Here is a 23,230-nt window from a genome sequence, read left to right as displayed (position 1 = left end):
TACTTCCAAGATTAAAAGGAAAAAGTGGCAGAGTGATAGTGGTAAAGATTTAGCAAAAAATGCACTATAATAATAAGTAGACTTTAATGACTGTCATTTGAAGATTTTAAAAAATGAGATATTATTTAGTAATTTGCAGAATTGGTCAGTATGTTTCATTCATGGCTATGGATAGCTTTAGAGCCAGCATAGTATGATAATTGCTCTTTTTGTTCAATTTTGTTTTGATTTTAAGAGTAATAATATGCTCATTGTAGAGAATTTGAAAAATACAGAAAGATGCAGAAAAGAAAATATATCAAACCATCCAGACATAATCTGTTAACATTTTAATGTATTTCCTTCTAGTCTTTTAAATGTATTTATTCTATAAAATTTAGCACAATTTTATATTCTGCTATTTTTAAACTTAAATTGTGATAATTTTTTTCATCACTGTGGTTTTATTACTAAGACAAGTGGATTCATTCCTTAATTACTGCTATAATCAACTTTTATAAAATCAGAATCACCAATTTTGCTATGTGTTTTTTAATTTTTAATTGATATGGTAATTTATCCCACAATGCAGACAAGTTCGTTGGTTAATTTAATAGTATTTTTTGGTCACCTACTAGCATCTAAGTTTGACCTTCTCCCTTCTTTTCTCCCAATATATTTCAGCGCTTTGTATATGCCAAGTATGTTTAGGTCCATAGCTATGGACCTAGGGGACAAGATCCCTTCTCTCAAAGGACTCACTTGCCTGCACTTGCCTTCTAAGTACTGTGAAGAAAAAAATTGGATGCTACAATAATGAGTATCATGGAAGGTCCCATTTAGGTAGAGTAGGTTGGGAAACCATCTCTGAGGACGTAATCTTTAAGATTTAAGAAAAGAAGTAGAGAATTAGGAAGAACCATGTTAAAAACTGAGAGAAATGCATGTACAAAGATATCAAAGCAGGAAAGAATTTAATGTGTTCCAGAAACAGAGGGGGTGCTAGTGCAGATCAAGGGTGAGGCAAGTTGATGTGAACAATGAGGTTAGAGAAATAATTATTCAGTGCTTTGTACAATACAAATACAAGAAATTTGGATTCCCCCCCCCGCGAATAACATAGAAGGTTATTGAAAGGTTTAATGCTAGGTGGTTTTTTCTTTTCTTTTCTTTTCTTTTAATTGAAGTATAATTGATTTACAATGTTATGTAGGTTTCTGGTATACAGCAGTGTTTCAGTTTTCTGTAGTATGTATATATATTGGGTTGGCCAAAAAGTGCCTTAGGTTTTTAAGTAAAAATAAAAGACACATTTTTCATTTTCACCAAGAACTTTATTGAACAATGTAGTCACCCTTTTGTTCCACTACCTTCTGCCATCTTTCAGGCAACTTCGTAATTCCATCTTGCCAGAACTTTTTATCTTTTTGAGCAAAGAACTCTTCCAGGTGCCTTTTACAGTCTTCCAGGGAATTGAAATATTTTCCGTTAAGAGAATTTTGTAAAGACCGAAATAGATGGAAATCAGATGTGCAATGTCTGGTGAATACGGCGGATGAATCAGAACTTCCCAGCCAAGCTGTAACAGCTTTTGCCTGATCATCAAAGAAACATGAGGTCTTAACGTTATCCTGATGGAAGATTATGCCTTTTCTGTTGACTAATTCTGGGCGCTTTTCATCGAGTGCTGCTTTCAAGTTGGTCTAATTGGGAGCGGTACTTATTGGAATTAATCATTTGGTTTTCCGGAAGGAGCTCGTAATAGGGGACTCCCTTCCAATCCCACCATATACACAACATCACCTTCTTTGGCTGAAGACCGGCCTTTGGTGTGGTTGGTAGTGGTTCATTTCGCTTGCCCCACCATCTCTTCCCTTCCATATTATTACTTTTCATCTCCCATCACAAATTGTTTTAAAAACGGAACGTTTTTATTACATTTAAGTAGAGAATCGCATGCGGAAATACAGTCAAGAAGGCTTTTTCCACTTAACTTACGTGGAACCCAAACATCAAAGCGATGAACATAACCAAGCTTGTGCAAATGAGTTTCAGTGCTTGATTTGGATATTTTGAATATGTCGGCTATCTCCTGTGTGGTATAACGTTGATTGTTCTCAATTAATGTCTCAATTTGATTGCTGTCAACTTCAACTGGTCTACCCGACCGTGGAGCATCATCCAGTAAGAATCTGCAGCACGAAACTTCGCAAACCACTTTTGACATGTTCGATCAGTCACAGCACCTTCTCCATATGCTGCACAAGTCTTTTTTTGCGTTCCAGTTGTGTTTTTACCTTTCTTGAAATAATATGCCGAAAATGGTGCTTTTTTCTTCCATCTTAAATATTAAAATGGCTACACAGAAATTCACCAGTTTTGATGTCTTTTTTTAAATGCACGCTGATATGACAGCTGTCACAATCTAACAAAATTGTTTCAAATGAAGTTAAAGACAACTAACTGCTGCTAGAGCCATCATGTGGGAAAAAACGAACAAACCGTTTGGCCAACCCAATACATATATGTGTGTATATATACTGTTTTTCAGATTCTTTTCCATTATACTTTATTACAAGATATTGAATAAAGTACGCTGTGCTATACAGTAGGACCTTGTTGTTTATCTATTTTATATATAGTAGTTTATATCTGATAATCCCAAATTCTTAATTTATTCCTCTGACCCCCCCTTCCCCTTTGGTAACCATAAGTTTGTTTTCTATGTCTGTGAGTCTGTTACATGAGGTTCCACATGTAAGTAGTATCGTATGATATTTGTCTTTCTCTGGCTGACTTACTTCACTTAGAATGTCCATCCATGTTGCTGCAAATGAATGCTAGGGTTTTGATCTGATTAAAGTTTTGAAAGTATCACTTTTGTCTAAATGTACATTTTCCAAGTGGTTAATTTTGACAGTATGCCTGTAAGTTGCATTGTCCAAAGCCTATATGTACAACCACTGAGGATTTTTATGGCAGAATTGAGTATCTGGTTAGAACTACTCGGAAAATTTTCCTGCCTAAAAATGTTGCCATTATTACGTAGAATTGTGGAACCTCAGTGGCTCTGTTGGCATATTAGAGTGAAACTGAAATTACTTTCTTTTCATTTTTCTTTCTTATTTTTTTCTCTCTCCCTCTCTCCTTCCCATAAGTCACTTCCATCCCTCCTTCCTTTACTCTTCTCTCTTCCTCCCTCTCTTCCTTCCCATTTTTCCCTTCTCTGCTCTCTTCTTTAAGCCTCCTGTTCTCTGTCTTTCCTGTGCACCCTCCTCTCCTACCCCACGGGTTTCTGAACAGTGGCCAGGATAGAGGATCACTGTTCTAGCTCTCCAGAGCCTATCTCAGTCCTTGATCAAATAACCCACGGCAAGTTACTTAATGTCTCACCTTATTTTGCACGTCTGTAAGTGACCCAAATTATATTTTAAGTAAAATGGTATCTCACTTATGGCTACTCTAGGAGTAGAGATGGTTTGACTCTCTAGTTTGGGCTGGTGTCATTGTTGGGTATATCAGTTTTCACAAGTATATGTCAATACTGCCTACAGGTTGATCTATCCAGTAATCAAGTCATGTTAATTTTACCTCCCATCTTCTCTCTATTCCCATTGCTATTTCACTAGTTTGGACTGCCAACACCTGTTCGGCCTCTGTTTCTAGTCGTCTTCTTCCTGTGTACCCCATCCCTCACCCAACCCATTCTCCACACTTTGAGCAGAATACAGCTGTTCTGTGTTACCAATTAAGTACAGAACCATACACTTCAACATTTATTCAACAGATACTTCTTGGTCACCTACTAGGTGCCAGATAATAATCTAAGCACTAGGGTTACAACTGTGAATAAAAGCTCTAACTTCATGGATCTTACAGTTGTGTATAGGGAGGGAAAAAAAGTAGATTGACACCATACCTTTTGATTTAGTACTAAGATAAGAAAAAAAAATTTTTTGACCCTGCTGCGAGGCTTATGTGATCTTAGTTCCCCAACCAGGGATCAAACCCAGACCTCCGGCAGTGAAAGCACCAAGTCCTAACCACTGGACCGCCAGGGAATTCCCAGAAAATATCTTTTAAAAAATATAAACCTGATGATTTTTCTTCTCCCTTGCTTAAACTCTTTTTATCGTTCCTCTTTGCCCTCATGATTAAGTCTAAACTCAGCCTGACTCAGATTCCTTTATGATATGCCTCAGCTTAGGTAGTTCCCCATTCTTGGTGTCCACCCTCAGCTTGCCACCAATTCTTTGTTTTATGACCACTGAATATTAATTCTCTATCGATAGCATATTTTTTCATGCCTTTGGGTTTTTGCCCGTACTCTTTTCCCTACCTGAATCACTCTTTCCTCCTACCTCCAAAATGTAGCTAACTTGCACTCATCTTTCAGATCTTAGCTTATAGATCATTATATCCTGAAATTGTTTAACTCCTCAAACCCAAGTTAGGAATTAGAGCATATGGTTCTAACCTTAATTGTTAGCACGATTCTGAATATTCATCTGGCAGTATAATTTTGACTGCTTTTCAAAACCTGTAAAAAAGCTCAACTGAAATACACAGACTTTATTCAGGATTTCTAAAGAACATGCAGTCTTTTCAGTACTCTAGATCTAAAAGTTTTTTCACTGGATTAAGTTAGACAAATCAGAAAACCTCATGTCAGAACTATGGTATATGTATTGTCTTCCCATAGAGTTACTTTTACCTGATTTTTAAAAGTCTGTTTAAATTTTAATTTTATCTTACTAGATTATTACTTATTATGTAAGCCATTCAAAATCCTTTTAAGGACAAGACAGGGTACTATTTAAACCTCTACATTATTAAGTATTCTGAGAAAATACCAATTTTATTATATGGATGCTCTAGCTTATTTAAACATTCTATTTATTAACTGTTCTTCTAAACCTGTTTTATTACAGTTAATTACTATAATTTGAAATGGACTTAACACATAATTACTATGTTTATCTGCAGTTCAGTAATGTGGGTTACTTGATTAAAACTGCTTTTATGTGAGTTTCAAATTGGATTGTTTGCAACCTTAGAAGAAATTTTTGTGAACTGTTAAGACCAATTAGAGACGGTATATCTAATTATAAAATTGCTGCTGCTTGTTATAATTTTTTATTGAGTCAGATACTGTAAAATCTTAAATGATTGCTCTTTATAATTACTTAAATGAATTATCTCAGATTTAACATTTTACGATCTGAAAAAACATCAACTCTTATTTTCTTTTCAACTCTCATTTTTTTAACTAGAGTGTAACAGTTTTATGTTCCCCTTAGAAAGAAACTAATTTAAATCAGTGGATTGACAGCTGCTTGGAAAGAAGGGATTTATTAGTATTGTGTCTAACACATACATAATTACATCAAAATTCAGCACATCCATCTAAAATTTGGGTTTATTTCTGAATAACTTTTGGCAATAAGTATGTGAACACAAGGGGTTTAGCAGACTCTCCATATGTAAGCTCTGTTTAACACTAGTTGAAAATTATGTTTAGAAGGTCTGTCACACCACCAGAACTTTATGGTTTGCTAAAGAAACTCAGTCTATTATACTGGGATTACTTTCTCATATCTGTATTATTCAAGATAACAAACATATATTGTGTCTTCAACATTTGCCAGATACTAAGTTGGGCAGTGATGATACAGAGCTCTTACAGTCTAATCCCTGTTCTATAGTAGTTAATGTGTTTACTTGTTGTGTTCCTTAAATCCTGTCGACTGTATTTTCCCACATCTGCCACTGTTTATTCCATTCTGTCCTGAGCATAGTGGCAGATTGATATAATTGAAAGAATAGTGAATTCAGAGTCAGAAGATTTGGTCTCTCTTCATCTGGGTCTGCCACTCATCCTTCAGTAGCTTTGGCAAAGTTGTATAACTTCTCTGGACTTGATTATTCATCTGAAAATGAGGGGATTGGACCAGTTGATCTTAAGGCCTCATCTGGCTCCAGAATTTTGACAGTTAAATTTCATTCCTTTTTGCTGTTATCAGGCTGTGAAAATAACAAATGAGGGCTATGTTAGTTATGTCTGCAAGATATGATTTATCTATAAACATATTTTCGTGAAAACCTTAAAAGCAGAATCTTACTGATTTTCATTTCAGCCCTGGGAATGTCCTTATTGACATTGAGGTTTTTTTGTTTTTCTTTTTCTTAATCTGTGTGTGTGTGTGTGTGTGTGTGTGTGTGTGTGTGTGTGAGAGAGAGAGAGATAAGTTATGTTTTTGACCCTTTTAGACTTCTATGAGTTAACTGTAAATAAGGCCAATTCAGCAATACATAGAAGACTCTGAAGCTAATGATTTGCTATCATTAATAAAGATTAGTTACTGAGCTAGGAAATGGTAGTGCTTATTTTTAATGTAACTAGACTTCATTGCTTTCTATTTAGAATCTTTTATATTAGGTGTGCCATTATTCTGATAAATTGGATTATGTACTTTTTTTCTTCTCAACGTTACTGGTAATAATAACTTTCCATAACTTCCACCTTTCACTCTCACAGGGGTGTTTTTGCTAGTTATAAGCCTATAAAAGTATCTCACATTTTTAATATAAAATTTGGGTTATTCGATAGTAAATGTGAATTAAAATTCACCTGTAAAAACAAACATTTGAGAACACTAAAGACAATTTTGAAAATGAAAGGTAATGTAATACTACTAAATATTTATAAAGCTACAATTTTGTACAGATTAATGGAATGGAATACAACAGATAATATAAAATATCCCTAAGTACATATGAGAATTTAGTATATGGTAAAGTGGCATTTCCAGTCAGAGAAGGAAAATAGATTATGCAATAAATGACACTGAAATGTCACTTAAGACCTGGCAATAAGCAAAAAGTAAAACCCTGACTCTAATTGATGTCTATTTATCACAAAAAATTCTAGGTAGACTCAAGTTTTATACTTAAGAAATAAAAATATAAGTCTAGGGCTTCCCTGGTGGCGCAGCGGTTGAGAGTCTGCCTGCCAATACAGGGGACGCAGGATCGTGCCCCGGTCCGGGAGGATCCCACATGCCGTGGAGTGGCTGGGCCCGTGAGCCATGGCCGCTGGGCCTGTGCATCTGGTGCCTGTGCTCCGCAACGGGAGGGGCCGCAACAGTGAGAGGCCCGCGTACCACAAAAATAATAATAAGTCTAATTGTTTTGAATAATTTAGGATTGGGAGACCTTTCCAAATATGACACAAAACCCAGAAGTTATAAAGAAAGAGATTTAGTTTGATTTTTTGCAAATTAAAAGATTTTATATGGAAAAATACTTAAATGTCAAATAATAAATGACAAAATAGCAACTGAGACAAAGGTTAATATCCTACTATATAAACAAAAAACTCTTACAAATCAATAAGAAAAGGAGTAATTTTCTAGGAGAACAATGGCAAATGACATAACTAGGTAGTTCAAAGAAAAAATAATTCAAATAGCTGGCAAACTTACTTCTATATAGATGCTCAGCTTCATTCGTTTTAAAAATTTTTTAAATGTAAATTAAAAGGTCACTCATTGAATGTTGATATCTAGTAAAATATGAAATACATATACTCTTTGACCAAGCATTTTTTTCAAGGAATTTATCCTACTTACATACTTGTACAGATGCATAAAAAATAAGTTGTACAGAGATACTTATTGTGGTATTGTTTGCAAAGTTAAAAAATCTGGAAACAACTTTAATTATCCACCAATAGGTAACCAGTTAAATAAATTGTGGTTGATCTATTCAGTGAGATGAATTCTTTGTGGCTTAATGTAACTGAGATAGATCAGTAAGTACTACATCACTGAGTGTCAAAAGCTAGTTGGAATTTTACAAAAAGCAAATAATGAGTGGTAGAAACACAGGTTCAGGTAAAATAATAGAAGTTCTAAAATAATCCTAAAATTTATATGGAACCACAGAAGACCCAGAATTGCAAAAGCAATCCTGAGAAAGAAGGACAAAGCTGGAGGGTATAACCCTTCCAGGCCTCAGACTATACTACAAAGCTGCAGTAATCAAAAGAGCATGGTATTAGCACAAAACAGACATATAGGTCAATGGAACAGAATAGGGAGCCCAGAAATAAACCCACGTACTCGTACTTAATGGTCAATTAATCTACAAGGAAAGAGGCAAGAATATACAATGGAGAAAAAACAGTCTCTTCAACAAGTGGTGTTGGGAAAGTTGGACAGCTACATGTAATATAATGACATTAGAACATTGCCTCATACAAAAATAAACTCAAACTCATCTATATACAAAAATAAACTAAAATGGTTTAAAGACCTAAATGTAAGATGACACCGTAAAACTCCAAGAAGAAAACATAGGTGGAACACTCTTTGACATAAATCGTAGCAATATTTTCTTAGATCAATCTCCCAAGGCAAAAGAAATAAAAGCAAAAATAAACAAATGGGACCTAATCAAGCTTAAAAGCTTTTGCACAGCAAAGGAAACCATCAACAAAACGAAAAGACGACCTACGGAATGGGAGAAAACATTTGCAAATGATGCAACCAACAAGAGGTTAATATCCAAAGCATACAAACGGCTCATACAACTCAATATCAAAAAACAAACAATCATTGGGTTTCCCTGGTGGCGCAGTGGTTGAGAGTCCGCCTGCTGATGCAGGGGACACAGGTTCGTGCCCCGGTCCGGGAAGATCCCACATGCCACAGAGCGGCTGGGCCCGTGAGCCATGGCCGCTGAGCCTGTGCGTCTGGAGCCTGTGCTCCACAACGGGAGAGGCTACAACAGTGAGAGGCCCGTGTACCGCAAAAAAAAAAAAAAAAAAAAAAAAAAACAGTCAAAAAGTGGGCAGAAGACCTGAATGGACATTTTTCCAAAGAAGACATACTGATGATTAACAGGCACGTGAGAAGATGCTCAGCATTGCTAATTATTAGAGAAATGCAAATCAAAACCACAATGAGGTATCCCCTCACACCTGTCAGAATGGCTATCATCAAAAAGTCTACAAATAACAAACATTGGAGGGGATGTGGAGAAAAGGGAACCCTCATGCACTGTTGGCGAAATGTAAACTGGTGCAGCCACTATGTAAAACAGTATGGAGGTTCCTTAAAAAACTAAAAATAGGACTGTCATAGGATCCAGCAATCCCACCCCTGGGTATATATCTGGAAAAAGCAAAAACTTTAATTTGAAAAGATGCATGTACCCCAATGTTCATAGCAACACTATTTATAATAGTCAAGACATAGAAGCAACCCAAGTGCCTGTCAACATATGATTGGCCTAAGAAGATGTGGGGTGTGTGTGTGTGTATGTGTATGTATTACTCAGCCATAAAAAAGAATGAATTATTGCCATTTGCAACAACGTGGATGGACTTAGAGAATATAATGATTAGTGAAATGTCAGACAAAGACAAATACTATATGATATCACTTATATGTGGAATCTAAAAAATAATACAAGTGAATCTATATACAAAACAGAAACAGACTCACAGACTTAGAGAATGAACTTACGGTTACCAGGGGGGAAGGGTGGTGGGGAGGGATAGATTGGGAGTTTAGGATTGACATGTACACACTGCTATATTTAAAATAGATAACCAACAAGGACCTACTGTTTAGCACAGGGAACTCTGCTCAATATTCTGTAATAACCTAAATGGGAAGAGAATTTGAAAGAGAATAGATACTTGTATATGTAAAAAAAAAAGAAAAAAAGAAAAGGATATGGAGAAGCATACATATCCAAAGCATACAAACAGCTCATACAACTCAATATCAGAAAACAAAGAATCATTGGGTTTCCCTGGTGGCGCAGTGGTTGAGAGTCCGCCTGCCGATGCAGGGGACACTGGTTCGTGTCCCGGTCCTGCAAGATCCCACATGCCGTGGAGCGCCTAGGCCCGTGAGCCATGGCCGCTGAGCCTGCGCGTCGTAACAGCAATTCCAGGAGAAGACAAAAATGAAAATTTAAGAAGTTGAAATAATTGATGAAATAAGAGGTAAATTTCCTAGAATTCAGAAAAGGTGAAAGGCTTCAGACTGGTGAAAGGGCGTGTAGTATGCTAAATGGGAAAAATAAGGAGAAACACATACCTAGGCATATTTATTAAAGTAAAATTAAGAATATTAAAGACATAAAGGAAATTCTGAAAGATTTCAGAGACAAAGAGCAGATGACCTGCAGGGAACAAGAAGATAGAGAGCTAGGTATCAGCTCAACAGCAATAGTGAATGGAAGAAAATAGTAAACTTTAAAAATACTCAAGGAAAATGTCTTTGAACCAAGCAATTTATATCCTCCTAACTTTCATACAAGGATAAAATAAAATATTATCAGGTATTTTTGCCTCGAAGCTTTCAATATGAAAACCCATATTGGAAACCCATTTGAAAGCAAGATTCATGAGAAATGTAGAAGTGAGAGGTGGTGATCAAATTACCTTGAGGAAGTTTATTGTTGACTGAAGACAAACAAAATTCTAAGCAGTGAAAATATGATGGGGGAGGGGAACGGGGCACCGTATAAATTCAGGTGTTGTGATTGGACTTACAGAGAAGAACATGTTCTGCATTATTAAAACTTTTTCATTCCAAAATGTCTTATACAAGGCTTAAGACCTAATGGGTCTTTATTTTCTTTCAAACTTCCTTTTCTTTTCCTGTGTCATATATCACTGCCAGTATTTCTTACATCCCAGCTCATTCTTTACCTTGGATTCATTTTTGTTTGTTGGAATAGCTCCTGAAAGAATCTTTTCAGATGCAGTCATTGATATGAACTTTAATATTTCTGCTGATCCAAAAGTTCTTTTATGTTGACCTCATTGTTGGGGCTGCTAGTTTAACAGGAAATAGAGTTTTAGTTCCATATCTTTTTATATTCCAAGGAATTTTAAAGTTATTACTCCATTTTGTATTCTAGCATTCTTTGTTACTGATAAAAGGTCTAATGTTAGTTAGATACTTATTCCTCTGTATATAATAACCTACTTTTCCCCTCCATAGAAGCTTTTAGAATTTTCTTTTAATTCCTGAATTTTTGAAGTTTCACTAGGAGATATGTATATAAAGTCTTTTTTTTTTTTAATAGCCAAGCTAGTTGTTTTTTGTTTTTTAATTTATTTATTTATTTTTGGCTGTGTTGGGTCTTCGTTTCTGTGCAAGGGCTTTCTCTAGTTGTGGCAAGCGGGGGCCACTCTTCATCGCGGTGTGTGGGCCTTTCACTGTTGCAGCCTCCCTTGTTGCGGGGCACAGGCTCCAGATGCGCAGGCTCAGTAGTTGGTGGCTCACTGGCCTAGTTGCTCCGTGGCATGTGGGGTCTTCCCAGACCAGGGCTCGAACCCATGTCCCCTGCATTGGCAGGCAGATTCTCAACCACTGTGCCACCAGGGAAGCCCCCCCACCTTTTTTTTTTTTTTAATAAAACGTGCTTAGTGCCCCAGGCTCTTTCAAACAGGACACCCACTGTTTTTCTTCCATTCAGGGAAATATTCTTTATTTCCTTCTTCTACATTATTTCATTTCTCCTTCTGGTGCTCTTTTCAGACAAAGTTTTTACTTCAATGGCTTTATCCTCTGTATCTCTTAACATTTCTATCATAATTTCTATATCTTTATGCTATATATTCTGGTAATTTATCAATTTTATCTTGAGATGACTGACTTTGTTTTTAACTGTGCACATTTTATTTTCATTTTGTTATTTCATTTTTTTGTCATAGTTTTTTAATATCTTTCCATACTCTGCTTCTTTTTAAGGAAGCTTATTTTTGTTTTACACATGTAATGTTCTCTTCACTCTCTACAAGGATAATGAGTTTGCGTTCTTTCTTCTAAGTTCTGTTCTTTTCTGTGATTTATCTTTTCCTGTTGTTCTGTTTGTTCATCTAGGTCCCTCCTTACATTGCTGATTTTTTTCTCATATTGTCACGTGATTCCTGTCTAAATATTAAAATTTATGAATAAATTTATGTATCAGTTAAGAAAGGTAGTTGACAATGGTTTCCTGTGCATTGTATGTCTCTTTTTCCCAGTGGCCTTCTCCCTTAAATCAGACACTGACTGAGGGTTTTGTATAAATGCATGGTACATGCAGGCTTTTTTATAGGATGCGTAAACTGAGAATAGAACCCTGTGTCCTTATTAGAAGCTCTCCCACAGGAGTGCTTCTCAAGGTCTACTCCTGCTTTTTGTATTTGATGACTTATTTTGAAATTTTCCATCTTTTATCTCTGGTGAGTTGGGCTCTCTTTTCCTTGGCTGTGATTTCCTGTCAGTATAACCCCAACTGCTATTTCTCAAGATTCCTCAAAATTTCTTATCTATTGATACTTTCTTGACATACTTTCTTCTTCTCTAGACCTTTTTTTTTGTTTTTCTTTTTGCTAGAATATTGTTTCTGCCAATTCAAGCGGGATGATGGGAAAGAGGGGTAATGTAGTTAATGTTTAGTTTTCTGTCTAAAACCAAAAGCCCCAACCTTTAGATTTCATAAGCAGCTTCTGTCAGTAGTAAAAATTCAAGTCTAAAATGCCTCCTAGGGCTAGACCATAATTCTTTGATGCATGTGTACATGTAATTTTTTACATTTTAATTTTCTTTAATAAGAATGCATAAAATCTTCATTTAAAGTGAAAAATGGGGTTTTTTTTCCTTCTGTTTACAAAGGAGATAACACATTAGATTTAGAGTATTACAGAAAATGGACATTTTTAATAGTTTCTTGGAGAAATCCAGACTGCTTTTGAAGGTAGATATGAAAAACTTTATTATTTTTTTATTGAAGTACTGTTGATTTACAATGTTGTGTTAGTTTCTGGTACAGCAAAGTGATTCCATTATAGATTATTATAAGATACTGAATATAGTTTCCTGTGCCATACAGTAGGACCTTGTTGTTTATTTTGTATATAGTAGTTTGTATCTGCAAATCCCAAGCACCTAATTTATCCACACCTGCCTTCTCCTTTGGTAACCATAAGTTTGTTTTCTATGTCTGTGAGTCCGTTTCTCTTCTGTAAATAAGTTCATTTGTATCTTATTTTAGATTCCATGTATAAGTGATGATGTATGATATTTGTCTTCCTCTTTCTGACTTCACTTAGTGGTAATCTCTAGGTCCATCCATGTTGCTGCAAATGACATTATTTCATTCTTTTTTATGGCTGAGTAGTATTCCATTTTACACACACACACACACACACACACACACACACACACCATGTCTTCTTTATCCTTCCGTCTGTTGATGGACATTTAGGTTGCTTCCATGTCTTCACTATTGTAAATAGTGCTGCTGTGAACATTGGGGTGCATGTATCTTCTCAAATCAGAGGAAAAAATTATTTTTATTGGATTTTGTATTGAAATGTTTTTTAAATTGTTACTGTATGTGGAATGGAGTAGAAATAGGAATTAAACTTAAGTCTAATTTGTAAAATTTACACAGAAGGCCATTAACATGGATACATTCAGTGTAAGTTTGAATTAACCCCCTGATCTTTAGGAACTCTTCAGATGTAAGTTTTCATTTTTATATTTTAGAGAAAAAAATCAAAAATACTTTTTAATACCTAGTTTTAGTTTTGCAACTAAATGATTTAAAAACGTTGTTTTTAGTGCCAGTAAAACTGTCTTTTGACAATTTTATGAATTCCCTTTCCATCTAAATAACAGCATTCCAAATATTAATGTAAAATTTTGTTCATGAGAAATTTGGGAGGATGTGTGAGAATTTTTCACTTATTACTAATAGTCCCCAGTATTTAGACCCAGATGTATTTTTTTTCTGTATTTTGGTTTAGATTTTTCTTCTTTTCTTGTAACTATAAAATCAATATATATTGAAACTTTTCATATTCTATAATAGAAAGTTAAAATGTCCTAACTTCCCCCTCTCCAGTAACTGTTATTTATCTTTTGGTGTATGTTCTTTTATGTTTCTTCAGTTCACGTACACACATATATATAAACGTTTTTCCATTTCATTAGTATGCAATACAAATTATATTTGTAAGGGTATGTAAACTTAAGGAGTAATAAAAATTCTGTCCTGAGAGATTGTACATTTGAATATTCTTAGAGTAAAATATTTGGATACCTCGAAAAAGTTTCAGTGAAACTTTTTTTTTTTTTTTTTTTTTTTTGCGGTACACGGGCCTCTCACTGTTGTGGCCTCTCCCGTTGTGGAGCACAGGCTCCAGACACGCAGGCTCAGCAGCCATGGCTCATGGGCCCAGCCGCTCCATGGCATGTGGGATCTTCCCGGACCAGGGCACAAACCCGTGTCCCTTGCATTGGCAGGCGTACTCTCAACCACTGTGCCACCAGGGAAGCCCCCCAGTGAAACATTTTTACTCTTATTTTTCACAAGTTTCTGCTCCAAGCTTGGTCTCTGTTAAGCCAGTCCAGAGATTTTTGTACTTTTGACATAACATCTCCTCCCTTTTTTTGCTGATGGAAATCGTGCTTCTTTATTAATATTTCCTTACTGCCTTCGTCCAGTCCACACCATTGCACTGTTAGCAGCCTCCTAATTGATCTATGTATCTCACAAGCCTCTCACTTTGCCTGTCTATGCTGCATTGTTGATAGACATGTCAAATGATGCAGTCACCCTGTGGGGAGATGTGAAAGGGGATGGGGAATGACTGCTAATGGGTACAGGGTTTCTTTTTGGAGTAATGAAAATATTCTAAAATTAGATTGTGATGATGGTTTTATAGTGGATATACTAAAAAAAAACCCAAGCCGTATGCTTTAAATAGGTGAATTATATGGTATGTGAATGATATTCTGTAAAGCTGTTTGAAAAGCCAATAAAAGACTTAAATGTGTAACTTTGAGGCAAAAGTCAACATTACGCAGAGTAAAAGGCATATTGTATATGAAAGATCAAAGAAATGGGAAGTGTATACTTTCTAATCCGCTTTATAATCAAAGTAATTTTTTATAATTCTTATAGTACAGATGTTATAAACATGGTAGTCTTAACCTCCCTGAGTATTGTAAACCTGCCCACTGCTTTCATTTTTGAGAAGCAACACTTGTCATTTTTCTCTTCTGCTACAAAGCTGCTTCTAGGTAAAATGTGACAGTATGGAAGAGAAAGCATGTAATATTCTCACATGCCTCCCCTAGCCCAGTACTCCTTTATTCTCCTCTCGGTGACCCAGCCCCGTTTTATAGAATTCAAAAATCTCTTTCCCTCTGCACGGGTTTCCATTCCACTCAGAAATTTCCAGTTCCTTATTTAAGGTATTTAAATGGGTCCTTATTTTAGGTAAGCAGTTTGTTGCATTCATTTATAATAAGTCATACATCTCTCATATTTGCATTTTAAAAGATTATAGAATAGGGGTTAGCAATTTTTTTCTATGAAGAGCCAGATGTAATTATTGTCGTTGCAGCTACTCAGCCTTGCTATTGTGGGGTGAAATCAGCCACAGACAAAATGTAAATGAATGACTGAGGCCTGATTTGACCCTAGGCAGGTCAGATCAATCCATAGTTTGTCAACCCATGTTATAGAACTCTACATGGGATGAAGAAATTTAAGTGCAATAAATTTAGGCAGTTATGTCCTCCACTTATACAACTAATGAAAATGATTTCTTTACTGTTTTATGTTTCTTCCAAGGTTATCTCAGGAACAGAGGTCAGAACCTGGGTACTTTTGAAAGTTTACCAAGGCTTAATTAGAAAATACCAGGCCTTATTGGCTTGGTGCTTTGTGACAGCCTGGAGGGGTGGGATAGGGAGGGTGGGAGGGAGGGAGATGCAAGAGGGAAGAGATAAGGGAACATATGTATATGTATAACTGATTCACTTTGTTATAGAACAGAAACTAACACACCATTGTAAAGCAATTATATCCTAATAAAGATGTTAAAAAAAAATTTATAATAATAAAAATACCATAACTGTCATTTAAAAAAAAAAAAAAATACCAGGCTTTACATAACCACTAAAGACTATGTATTATGAGGGTTGAGGTTATTGTTAAGATTAGGTTGATGTGTGTGTATAAAGATAAATGTATTTGTGTATGGATGCATACAAATTATATATTGTGTTATATATGTGTGTATAATTTTTTAATATATTTACTGTGGGATGCATTTGGATAGTCTCTAAAATGTTCCAGACAAATTTATTGAATATGAATGTGAAAGGACCCATGAATTAAACTAGGAAAAAATACATATTGCATCATTTGGCCCTGCTAAAGTAGGTAAAGATGAATAAATATCAATGTGGTTAGCATCTCCTCCCATAGTATTCTGGATTGATTGAAATGTTTTACTTCAATCTGATGTTTGTGTAGCTTTTTCAGTATATGATAATTGTTCGTGTATAAAAGAAATGTAGTGTTGGAACAGTGGCATTGTTTTTAGATCTGTGGCAAGTATGTTGTGAATCATAAAATTATATTTCAACTAATATTTCCAAGTAATGATAGTGAGAAAATTTGCATTTGCTATATCAGTGTTTTACAAATTACTGGATAATGCCGAATGACCATCACTCATTTAATGGATTTCTCAGGAAATAAAATATTTTCTCAGAAAATTAACTCTGGGGAATTCGAGCCACTCAGGAAAACAAAGTGGCATATTTTAGCCCCAAATATTTTATTTTATTTTATTTTTCTTGGAAATTATGTCATTTCATTGTAGGTCTTGAACAGATATTTTAGATGACTTTGACCTTATTGAACAAACCGGCGTGTCAAATTTTTGTTTTTCTTGGTCGAGATTTGAATATTTTGTCTCTGCTATTAAATTAGAGCTGACCCAGATAATAAATCAGTTAAATAAAGCATTGCCCTTTTCCTCAATAAAAATGATTACATTGCATACCTCCTTCTCTTTCCTCCTTCTAACTCCATTCTGGTAGTTAGCATTCATTTATTTCAGCAAATAGTTGGGTAACTATTATATGCCAGGCAATTGTTTTAGGCACTGGGAACAAAACAGTGAACCAAACAACCTTTGCCCTTATAGAGTTTACGTTTGAGTGGGGAGAAGGCAAGAAACAACTGATTATTGTTTAATATAAAAGTTATGTAGTCTGTTAGAAGGTAAGTGCTGTGGACACAAGTAGAGCAGGGTAAGGATGAAGTAATCTTTTATAGAGTAGTACTAACCTGTTAAGTAATGTTAATACTGTCATCTTATTTTCTCTTTCAATTTATAGTTCCAATGACAGGATTCACACAGAGAGCAACCATCGATCCAGAACTGAATGAAATACATGTCTTATCTGGACTCAGCAAAGACAAGGAAAAGAGGGAAGAAAATGTCAGAAATTCATTCTGGATTTATGACATTGTAAGGAATAGTTGGTAAGTAGCTCTTGTCTGTACTGCAGTCACAGTGTAACATTTATTTGAGGTTGTTGGTTTATTCAAAAGAAGAGAGAGATGGAAGGCTTATGTTAATTTGTGATGTCATACATTTTAATATCAATATTGGGGAGTGGAAAAGTCAGTACTGGTGCCTGTGTATACAGTGATGTTCAGCAAATGGATTTTACCGCTGAATTATTTCAATTAGTAGATGTTTCTTTGTCTGAGAGTCAAGAGAATTGTATTTTAGTCTAGCTTTTGCTACCAAGTAGTTGTGTAAACTTGAGAACCATGTATTTTTAATGTTCCCAAGTCTTTTCTTAGTTTTTATAAAATGAAGCAGTTTGACTAGAGCAAGGTGGGGAGCATTCTTATTTAACATTTTCAAACTAGGACCCTTTTGTCACAGAGCATCTCACAGAACTGCTGAACATTTTGCTTTGAAAAACACTGACCTAGGGCTTCCCTGGTGGCGCTGTGGTTGAGAGTCTGCCTGCCGATGCAGGGGACATGGGTCCGTGCCCCGGTCCGGGAAGATCCCACATGCCGCGGAGCAGCCGGGCCCGTGGGCCATGGCCGCTGAGCCTGCGCGTCCAGAGCCTGTGCTCCGCAACAGGAGAGGCCACAACAGTGAGAGGCCCACGTACCGCAGAAAAAAAAACCAAAAAACACTGACCTAGAGGATCCAGCTCTAATGTTCTGTGATTACTACATAAGTGAATATTCTCCAAAACAGAGGAACTTCAGAGAACTTCCTCCATTCAGTAATGGAGGGTGGTGCTCAGCAGCTAAGGAATTTATTATTTTCTAAATAAGACATTTATTTACAGTAAGAATGAAAGAAGTCTGTTGTGAGCTTTTTTATTGTGAATAGATAAATGTGATATCATCTCTTTCAGCCGTTGGTTTAAGCCTTCATATATGCTGATCCTGTTTCATAACACGAAGTAGTTTGTTCTTGAGTGAGATTTTTGATGGACATTAAAGAACTTCAGAACTCAGTTCTAACAAATTCAGATTATTTTATGAGGGTGACCAGAACTTTTAAGATTTGATGTGAACAAATTTATAATTTTTTGTTTGTAATTAGACATCGCGTTAATTTGCTTGCTACAATTGTATTAACATTATGTGTGCTGCTAGTTTTCTAAGATAGAATGCCTTAAAAGCAACGTCTTTCAGGTCTTGCGTCTATAAGAATGATCAAGCTGCAAAGGATAATCCAAGTAAAAGTCTTCAGGAGGAAGAACCATGTCCAAGATTTGCCCATCAGCTTGTATATGATGAGTTACACAAGGTATCCTAACTACATTGACCTGTAAACTTTCTGTGATGTACAATTGGAAAGAATCTCAAAATATATGTTTCTGATTATTTTTAAGTAGATTTGAATAAAAATGACTGACATTTACTAGAATACGTAGCAGACATTTGATATCACCTTGTCCCTAAAATTCCTTAAGAGAATAAACATTTTTGCATAGTCCACAGTTCCTGACACTTTTCTTATGAAAATGGTCAGTGGTTGCTGCTTCTTAGCTGCATAGATCTGATACATAGCATGGCCTGTTGTTTCTGTCAATACAATATGAATATTCAAGTAGAAGATGTACAGTTTTCAGCACTTGTATACCTTTTTCCATGATATGAAAAGGTATATATAACTTCCTGATTTTAGATTTTCCCATTGTATAAGAAGTCTTTTTATCTTTATTTTTCCAATCTATGATTGACATAATCTGTTCCATCAGCCTATGAAAACAGTCCTGAATTCTGAAGTTTTAGTGTCCCTAAGTGCTCAGAGTGGTTTCTTTAGCTATTTCTCCCTTAAATTCTACATGTTTAATGATTGGGCTCAGATTACATAGTAAATTACTGACAGAACCTGTATTCTTTCTGTTTAGGCCATAGATGATTATTTAAATCCTCTATCATTTGAGAACTTCAGGTAAAAGATACCATGGGAGTAAATAAAAGCCCTTTCTCTGAGAGTCTCCCAAATTAAAGGATAAGTGAATTTCCATCTACAGGACAGAAATAAATAATATCTCTGTTGTATAACACTACTGGTTATAAATGTTTTCAAAATTTTCAAGAACTGCTTTAACACTTTGAGTACAGAATATTACTAAAGCTGTAATTATAATAGTGAAATCATTGTAGTATTCCTTTTACATTTCTTATTTGATATTAATTGAATAATAGAAAAATATTTTAAAAGTTATTTCACAAATCATATATGCCATTTAAAAATATTCAGCATTAAGGCTAAAGCAAAAGTAAGATGCTAAAATTTTTAAAGTTTCTAGTTACTGTTGACCTTCAGTGATTCAACTTGTGTGTCAGTTTTTTAAAAGTTATCATTTTTTATTACGATCAACACTTGATTAACTTGATAATCCCCATTATTTGTTGCCCTAAGCAAACTCAGTATCTTGGAATAGCTTCTTACTCTCATTGCTTTTGTTTTATGTCTTCCATTGTCAGTGTAACTGTGGTGATACAACTTATTTTAATAGAAAATGTAATTTAAGGAAGTAGTCACAGTACTTTAAAGTAAAATGGAAACTTGAGAAAAAGCAGAAGCAGCCTTTAGTAGACATGTAATAATGTTTTAGTCTTTAGTAAAGCTAAAGAAGTTACTTGTTACACACTACTACCAAAATGAAGAAATTTTACTTTGACTTTCGTAGTTTCTTGAGTATGCATGCATGTTTTTAAAATCTGGTTTGTTTTATTTATTACAGGTTCATTATTTATTTGGTGGGAATCCAGGAAAATCTTGCTCCCCAAAGATGAGATTAGATGACTTCTGGTCACTGAAATTGTGTAGGCCTTCAAAAGATTACTTACTGAGGCATTGCAAGTACCTCATAAGAAAACACAGGTATAAAAATAAATCACTGAAAACTTTTATTTAGCATTATCAGCTATTGTTGGTTTTATTTTATTTAGCATTATCAGCTAAGCTTTGGAGATGTGACTCTGTCTTTGGCAATTTAGTAACATGACACTGTAAGTACTATGAAGATCATGACTTTTGTAAATGCCCTGTTCTCCTTATTTTTGCTTTCTTCTTTCAAAGGATGGTACAAAGTGAAGATAGATCTTGATGCTAAAAATTATTAAAGATAGAGCAAGGATATTTTGCAGCTGTTAATGGAAAAAGTTTCTATGAATGTGATGAACCTACCTTCAAGTAACTCAAGGCCTAACCACTACAGATTATATCAGTTCTAGATGATTGGCATATGAAGATTATTGGCATGTGACTGACCTGTTGATAACTCTCTTAACAGTGAATGTGATGATATAGTTGAGTAAATAATCTCTTTATAATTTGATATTTCAGAATACAACTTCAAATATGATTATAGCTTTACATCATTACTTTTGCCATTTAATTGCAAAATCAAGTAATCAAACATTTTCAAATGTCTCCTCAGTCATGTTTGCTTTTTAGCCTTAGCAGGTGATAAGCTGAAAAATGTAGAAAAATACATCTATCCCTTTGGTTACTGGTAGTGTTAGATTGTAATAAAAATTTACAATTTGGAGGGAGAGAAGTTTAGCTTTTAATGATGATAATAGGTACCATTTATGAGCAATTTTGTGTGCTAGATCCTGCATATTATTCTCACAATAAGACAGTGGAGTAGGTACTGTTATTACTACTCTCTTATAAAAGAAGAAATGGAAGCGTTTTTAAGTGGGTTGTATAACTGACCTAAGGTTGTTCAGCTGTAAGTGACAGAGCCGGGCTTTGATGCTGTGTATTCTGACTCCAGAGTTACCACTTCACCACCACCACCACCCCGTACACATCGGTATATACACAGACATGCACACATGTGTGTTTATATGTTTAGTATATAATTACGTATTATATTTTATATAGAATATAAATAAATAAAAATCTCTGTGTAGGTGTATGTTAGATTTGTGTTCCTTTATCGTATCATGTTTGCTTGTTATTTCTCTCTCTGCTTTCACAAGTTGTGCTTGAGAGATAAATTGATAACAAAAGCTAGTTGCTTCTGTTACTTTGTTATTACTATGAATAATTAAAGAGTATTTTCTATAGAATCTATAGGAGAAAAGGTCTGAATCGTCACGTTGGCTGGATGGCAAGAGATAAATTCTGTCTTATTAACAAGATTTAAGCTTGAGGTACCTTCAGCTAATGTTTACGTTGCTAAAATATTATTCCTTGGTACTTAATGTTAAAGTTTGTTTTTAAAAGTTTAAAAAAACTTTAAATTTTGTTTTAAAAGGTTAAGACAAATAAGACAAGACAAATTCGGGGAAATCATAATGTTTTTTTTTTTCCTACTTCAGATACAACAACTATAGTTAGAATGTTGAGTTGAGCTTTCAAAAAAAATTTCCTGACCAAAAGTCCACTAGAGATTAAAGAAGATTGTCTAGTACTGTATGTAAAGAATTCGAACTTACTTTATAAACACTTCCCTCTGGCTTTTTTTTTTTTTTTTTGCGGTACGCGGGCCTCTCACCGCTGCAGCCTCTCCCGTTGCGGAGCACAGGCTCCGGACGCGCAGGCTCAACGCCATGGCTCACGGGCCCAGCCGCTCTGCGGCATGTGGGATCCTCCCAGACCGGGGCACGAACCCATGTCCCCTGCATCAGCAGGCGGACTCCCAACCACTGCGCCACCAGGGAAGCCCTTTCCTCTGGCTTTTAATTAGAAAAGTAATCCATGGTTAATAAAGAAAAAAAAAGTCCTCTCTCCCCACCACAAAGAATTGAATCATCCCTCATCCCACCATTCAAAAATAATATTTTGGTGTGTATCCTTTGAATTTTATGTGCACAAATAGAATTTTTGTTTAAAAAATAAGGATCATCTTGCTTTGAATCTGATGTCTTTTAATGAGTGATGTATTATAAACATCTTATTACCATGTTAAAAAATAAAAATACAAATCATAATTATAATGGCTACATAGTGTTCTATTCTGTGCAATTTACTTAACTAGTCTCCTTTTGTTGAATATTTAGCTTATTTCCAACTTATTTGCAATTATAAATAACACTGTAGTTAATATTATTATATACTTCCATATGCACCCCTATCAAAATTTCTGTAGGATAACGATAGACTTGATGAATTATACGTTGCCCTCCAGAACGTTAATTTTCATTCCTTCTGGAAGTAAGTAGAATTACTCATTTTCCCACAACCAACCTATCCTAAGAAGTATTATTTTTGATCTTTGGCAGTCATTTTTCTCCTTTAAAAATCTGTCAGTGGACAGGTGAAATGACAGTTTATGGGAATCTGAAATATATATTATGGCATGTTTTAAGTTTCATGTTTTAAGTACAAAACATCATTAGTGACTTGTGCTAGTAAAGGCACAAAGTGAAAAATGAAAGTGGATAAGGAAAATAATCAGTAACAAATTATTTAAATTTTTAATTACATTATGAAAGACTAGCATATCTTGTGAGTGTGAGAATGATTCATGAAATAAAGTGACTGAAGTTGAAAGGTAGCAAGTTTGTGTGATTGGGCAAATAATCAACCTTTGAAATTTGCTACTATTTAGTTAAAATATAAATTTTAAAGTATAAATTTTAGTTAAAATATAAATTTGAAGGGAGAGAAGTATATTGAATGCCAAGAAAGTGTCTTTGTTCTTAATGGTGCCACATAATACAGAAAATAAAATGCCACTGTTTTTTCGTATAGCATTCAAGTTTCCACATATATTGATGATTTGGGGGTGGAAAGGGGCAAAAGAAAAATATTTAAATATGATTAGTTCCTTGTTCCTTTAGGTAGAGGGCAGAATTGTTGGCTGAAATATAATTTTAGACTGCAGACACAAGTCCAGTAATAAGTTTTTGTGGGCTAACAAAA

At 35.0% G+C, this 23,230-nt stretch overlaps 1 protein-coding gene across 9 annotated transcripts in view; it reads left to right on the top strand.

Moving 5' to 3' along the window:
* MKLN1 (muskelin 1) overlaps positions 1-23,230 on the top strand; it is a 360,180-nt gene that overhangs the window by 308,621 nt on the left and 28,329 nt on the right. For all 9 annotated transcript variants that reach the window (XM_060156656.1, XM_060156654.1, XM_060156651.1 and 6 more), the window contains 3 exons: positions 17,196-17,343; positions 18,529-18,643; positions 20,094-20,233. In XM_060156656.1, coding sequence (XP_060012639.1) covers positions 17,196-17,343; positions 18,529-18,643; positions 20,094-20,233 — 403 coding nt within the window. The remainder of the gene's footprint in view (positions 1-17,195; positions 17,344-18,528; positions 18,644-20,093; positions 20,234-23,230) is intronic.

Source organism: Lagenorhynchus albirostris, chromosome 8 (genome assembly GCF_949774975.1).
Source record: "Lagenorhynchus albirostris chromosome 8, mLagAlb1.1, whole genome shotgun sequence".
NCBI lineage: Eukaryota > Metazoa > Chordata > Mammalia > Artiodactyla > Delphinidae > Lagenorhynchus > Lagenorhynchus albirostris.
This window is presented reverse-complemented; position numbering and strand designations above follow the sequence as displayed.